This window comes from Triticum dicoccoides, chromosome 7A (genome assembly GCF_002162155.2).
Source record: "Triticum dicoccoides isolate Atlit2015 ecotype Zavitan chromosome 7A, WEW_v2.0, whole genome shotgun sequence".
Lineage (NCBI taxonomy): Eukaryota > Viridiplantae > Streptophyta > Magnoliopsida > Poales > Poaceae > Triticum > Triticum dicoccoides.
The window spans coordinates 240329452-240335149 of record NC_041392.1 but is presented as its reverse complement, the minus strand read 5'-3'; the positions used below and the strand labels follow the sequence as shown (position 1 = coordinate 240335149).

The 5698-nt window shown below is 49.0% G+C and overlaps 1 protein-coding gene across 1 annotated transcript; it reads right to left on the bottom strand.

Moving 5' to 3' along the window:
- Positions 1 to 374: 374 nt before the first annotated feature.
- On the bottom strand, positions 375 to 5692 carry LOC119331886 (squamosa promoter-binding-like protein 15). The gene is made up of 11 exons (XM_037605064.1): positions 5537 to 5692; positions 4688 to 5441; positions 4278 to 4471; positions 3341 to 4191; positions 3154 to 3228; positions 2948 to 3055; positions 2744 to 2861; positions 2500 to 2635; positions 2273 to 2417; positions 1556 to 2176; positions 375 to 1465 (listed from the first exon to the last, which is right to left on the bottom strand). The coding sequence occupies exons 2-11, from the start codon at positions 5392 to 5394 to the stop codon at positions 1034 to 1036; spliced, it is 3387 nt and encodes a 1128-aa protein (XP_037460961.1). The 5' UTR covers positions 5395 to 5441; positions 5537 to 5692; the 3' UTR covers positions 375 to 1033.
- Positions 5693 to 5698: the final 6 nt, after the last annotated feature.

Below are 5698 nucleotides of genomic sequence, written 5' to 3'. Positions count from 1 at the left end.
GACGAAAGCCATCGGCCGCGCGAAGGGCCGTGGAGCGCACACATGCGCCCCCGGGCAGGAAAGGCATCGTTTCCTACCGCGCGAGCTGTGCAGATCACGCGTGTTTCTGGCCTTCTGGTTCCGGCTTCTGCCCGGGGCGTGCCAACTTCGGCAGAATCTGGCCGGCGTGTCCGCCCGGCGATCCACACACGGCGCGATCCGGAAAAGCTCCGGCATCTCATTCGCATCACGAGCCCCCCGCGCCCGCAAGGATAACACAGCACAACTAGACTTTTTACACCAAACACGGAAGCGAATCAGCATAACGGGCATTGCATACTGTATTTAAAAGGACAAGGAAATGCATGCACAGAAAAAAAGATACCCAGGCTTTCTATCAAAACAGTACGGGAACTCCACTCCAAAGTTGTGATGGTAATCGAATAAACCAATAGATCCGGATACACATGTAAATCTGCCTCATTCCTATTTAGCTACTGACACTATCGACCATTTATACCCCTGCTACCGTCTAAACACAGGACAAAACAGTAAGCACTGTATTTGATACACAAAAAAGATTTAGTAAGAACAAAGACCAAGATAAATAAATACCATCTTATGATACATGAAACAGCAGATTCACACTTACACCAGCAAAAAGAAATCAAGGTTACTTACTGATTAAGCACAGAACTATTGTTGCCTCTGTCTTATTGCTCTTGACATTGACAAGCTCTGGTACCTTCCTCCCTCGTCACAAAACTACTATGTGCCAACCCTGCCCAAGTTTTATCTTTTGGCAGGGTTCTCCAATCCCCCTTTTCTTGACTCTCTGCCCTTAGAAGCTGGCTGCTGATTATCCCCACATATCAACACTTACTTCCGGCAAGGTTTTATCCATGCAAATATTACATTTCATCATCCATGTCCATGGGCAGAGCTCCATGGAAACTGGAAAGGTTAAAAGCAATCTGGTTCCACACCCTCTGGTTCCTGTAAGGTATTTCCTTAATAACATCACGCGGCTAAGTAATAAGGCATCCTCCAATGTCTATGTGGGACCGAAATCCAACCTCTCCCACTTGAAGGACCTACCAGAATTAAACCGCAGCAAAGCTCGCATGAATACACAGACACAGACACACACTGCTGCTATGGCAAGCATTGAATGGATGTAGGGGCGAGCAAGCAATCCTCGAGAACGCATAGGGCGTCTTAGCAAGCCAGACTCCAAAATGGCGCACTGGTTGCAGGATCTTATTTCCAATGCTTGGATCCCAGATGCATTATTCGCACCAACATTCCCTGGTTGATCGATATGAATTTCACCTTTGTTGAGCACAATGGTAACCTGGCTATTCTTCCTGTCCATAAGCTTTCGCGTGACAAGTTCATTGTATGAGCCGTTGTTCCTGAACGTCGCATACACTTCAGGAGATAGCCCTTCATCGTCTAGCACGGAGTGCCAGCAGCTCAAACCAATCTGCAGTAATAACAAAAAACAGAAGAGTTGTCAATGTGAAATACTAAGAAATGACTATGATAAAGAGAGGTTAAATTATACAGGGCTTACCTGTTGAGGATCATCTGTCAACGCATCAACTATATCCTCTGCATCATCAATGGATGCAGCTAGATGTAATGGAGTCAAACCACCAGGGCCGGGATAATTTGGAAGGAAAGGGTACAGTTTGGAATTGTCAGGGCAAATTACAACAAACTGCACAAGCAAATGCACCATGTGGCTACTCTTCCTTTTCACTGCCCTGTTCAGAAGATGAATCTCGGAGAGCATCTCCAGAGTCTCATGTGATAACTCGTCACTAACCATACTTCTCTTGGTAAGAATTTCGAGTAGTGTTTTAGTGAGGGAGCACCAGTCCCGCTCATTAGAAAACAACAGAAGGTGTCTGAACCGTGCAGTAGAGAACTGAATCAACTCTGAATGAGAAACATCTGATTTGGTGGAAGGTGTGCATGCAGCGGCCTTCTGAAAGAGCCAGCCAAGTTCATTAAGAAAATGCAGAACTTGATCCCTTGGCTTTAGCCGCCTAGCATCATGGACTTGATCATCTGGAGACACATCAGGAAACCGCGAATCTTCAAGTTCATCTTCAAGGTTTCTTAACTCCTGACAGATGCTTTTATTCGCAAAAATAACAGGGAAGCTGTTTCCTCTGAACCTGTTCTCAACCTGCACGTACGAACATTCAAAGTTGTAATCACCTTCCTAGTGCTAACTAGAGTAAATCTTTACATATCTAGAGCAACCGAGGTACAAAGTACAAACCTCAATAAAGCAACGCCCAAGAGTAAGACTTGGTTCTCCCGGTAAGTCAAAGGTCTCAACTCCTGAATCATCATATATAGTACCCGGATACGCTGAACACAGTACCTCTTTCGATATATACTTCCCCGCGCTGGTGCAGTGGATCCTGCATAGATTCGGAGTCAATGGTCAAGCAGGAAACAATTACAATACCCGCAAAAAAAACTATTTTACAACAGGGAACTTACTGGGTGCCCGGGATCGTTAGATTACGGCCCTTAAGAACGAGGGAGGTCTTTCTCCCACCAACAACAGCAATTGGTGTCACAAGGGTCAACTCAGGGGTATTCCATGTTCTCCATGATTTTGAGAGGCAGGTCATTCCTGGAATACAAATTTGATATCAACCAAAACAAATTCATAGTCAAAACCCATTGAAGAGTGAGCAGGAATAGAGAAGAAAATTAACACACAAATAGTAGTTATGTATACCATCTTTGTACGACACCAACTGGTTGTCGCTTCGAACTAAAAACCTCCCTTTTCTCCAGAAATCCAAATCAGAAGCCTGAACTAACGAGTTTACTCGCTGGAGGAAATTTTCTTGGAGCTGCATTAAAAATCATACGATGTGAGATAAATGTGCAACAATTCTATTGCATGCATTCATTTTTGCTAGTGTAGCAGCAGACTTACTTCATCCCATGCAATAGTTGGCATTGACAAATACATGGATAGTACAAGGCAACCAGGGCGAATGTAACCCTCCATTTCAGTGGGGCTGTGTTTCAGCCAATTTACAACCTAAGCAAGGAAGGAGAAACATTTCAATTATATGGTGAGTGAAATGCACTGGAAGAGTGCCTTCCAGTTACCATGTTGGCACAGTTTCGTGGTCATACCTCGTCACGAAGGTTCCCAGGGATTGAGCCAGGTTCCTTGCCAAAGAGCTTGAATATAATCTTTCCAGTACGATCCTACAAAATGGAAAATTGTGCGCAAATTAGGTTGAAAGCGCATCTAAAATAATAAACGGCACCTTGGCTTGTGACATAATCAACTGAAAGGGCAAGCTTCGATATAAATTACCTGTCCATCTGAATTTGATGTTGATGGAGAATGGTCGGAACCAGATGTTGAAGCATAACATGACTGATATGTGGGGTTTGGTGGTGAACCATTTTCCGTTGGCCGTTCTGAATCCTTAAAAAGCTCAAGCGGTGGCGCGCACCATGCCCGAGTGGTACTGTTCTCAACTGTTGCACCATCTTCTCCATAGTCAGCAATACGAGGATGCCTGATGCCTTCATTTACTGAACGAGTGGGGAAAAATGTGTGTGTTACAGGTGGAGAGGATGAAGGAGACCTCTCGTCCATAGGATTACTGCTCTCGGAAGACAAGTACTTATTTGCAGTGTCCATTTTCACAGGAATGTCCTCATTGTTACCAAACAATTGCAGCGACAAGTACGGATGGGTATCTCGGTCTGGCTGCTTATATACTTCAGGTGGACTTCCATGGGTGCTGCTACTCCTTAACATACCAGCTGCGGGAAAAGGTCGAATGGATTTCTCATGGGAATTTACAACACATGCTGGCTCTGTTGAATGACTCTTGCTCTTGTTATTACCACTGCTATCACTGCTCCCCTGGGACTGAGATGTATTGGTCTCGGGGGTTGATGTCCCAAGAGCACCAGATAGAACTGTTAGCAAATCCATGGTTGATGGCACAGTCTGCTTGTCGACCACCTTTGTTGCATTTTGGACAGAAGAATCTTGTTGTTGCCCCTGCGAGGCATTCAAATCAATGGCTTCTGATGGAGGAGACTTTGCCAGGGAGTTTGCATTATTGATTGAGTTTATTTTGCTTATGATTTGGACCAGATTATCTTTATCCGGTATCGGAGGGATGCTGGGTAGTTTACCAACATTACCACCTGTCAATGCAGAGACGGGAAAAATAGTAATCAGGTTTAAATCAACAAGTGAAAGAGCGCATCAAGTTCAGTAGGGGATCAAGTACCTTGCAAGCGTGCAATAACAGTGATCAGATTGACAATATCTTGTGTCCTATTTGCTGCATTTTCTTGGTTTTCAGGAAGCAACAATTGTGAAGCAACATCTGTTGGCTGGGTTTTCCTCCGCCGTCGGTTGTGTCCGGCAAGCCTTCGCCTGCAACTCCTCTTACCCTCATCGAACTCCGAGAGCGGATGAAATCTAAATGATTGACCAGAAGAACCAACTTTTAGTAACTAAAATGCTCTCGGCCTACATAGAGACCAGAAACATTGGATAGAGAAACCATTTCTCTGGCCCAATACACACACCATAGCAACCGTGTGGCATCATAGACATAAATCCCTAAAAGTGGCATCATAGCAAAGAATCATGCCACAAAAATTTTAGGGGGAAGTTTGCAGGCACGATCATTACCTACTACACTGCTGGCAGAAGCGCTGCATCTGGTTGCCAACTACCGCCTTGGTTGTCTTGCTGTGGATCTCACACACCTTGTGCCTCCTGTGGTAATCCTTGGCGCTGGTCAGATCCGCGCGGCAATCATCCACCTGGCACATGGGATAGCTGCCGCCTCCGCTAGCGCTCCCTCCGCCACCGCCGCCGCCGCCTCCTCCAGAAGCAGTTCCGGGCGATCCAGACCGAACCCTCTTGCTAGGCCTAGCAGCCTGCTCCTGTGACGCCCGTGCAGGCGGAGAAGGCGAAGAAGACAAGGTAGTCGTCGGGCTCACATCCATCGCCATCGATGCCTCCTCCCGCAGGGTCAGCTGAAGGCTCAGGTCACCGGCACCTCCGCCCCCCTGCCGCCGCACCTCGGCAGCCGTCGCCGGCGGCGGCGGCGCCTGCTGCTGCTGCTGGTGATGGTGGTGGTTCAGCCCGCCGCCGAGGCGGAGCGCGTCGGAGGACGGCCTGGCGGTGAAGGCGCGGCTGTCCCAGTCCCACATGCTGGGGTTCCAGTTCCCTCCGGCCGCGGCGGCGGCCCCCATGGCGGCGTTCTCCGGCGGCTCCACGGCGGGCCACGGGCTCCCGCGCTTCCTGGCCGCCGCCGCCGCATGGGGAGGCAGCGGCTGGATCTGGTGCAGGTAGAGCGGGGAGGCCACCTGCGGCCCCACCTCCCTCTGCATCACCCGCGGTCCTCCGCTTCCCGCACCCGGTTGGTTCTCCTTCGGATCTGCGCAAGCCCGGCGACACAGCACGGATCAAAACCGACGATCGCCGACGAGCGGGGGCGGGAGATTCGATTGGAGCAGTCGGCTAGTCAGTTACCTTTGCGCGCACGGAAGCTGGGCGAAGTCCCGGAAGAAAACCCGCCTCACCTCATCTCGCCCCCGCGGAGAAAACAGGGGCGGGGCGAGGCAAGCGGCACGGAGAAATGGTGGAAACGGCGGCCGGAACGCGAGAGCGCGGCGCTGGCGAGAGGCGTGAGGG

What these genes read in the sequence shown, in the direction of transcription:
- LOC119331886 (XM_037605064.1), bottom strand. Translation starts at nt 5,394, where the DNA reads ATGCAGAGGGAGGTGGGGCCGCAGGTGGCCTCCCCGCTCTACCTGCAC. An exon ending in CATCAAATTCAGATGGACAG is followed by an intron (nt 3,229 to 3,340) that starts GTAATTTATATC and finishes TCCATTTTGTAG; the next exon opens with GATCGTACTGGAAAGATTAT. An exon ending in CTAACGATCCCGGGCACCCA is followed by an intron (nt 2,418 to 2,499) that starts GTAAGTTCCCTG and finishes GAATCTATGCAG; the next exon opens with GATCCACTGCACCAGCGCGG.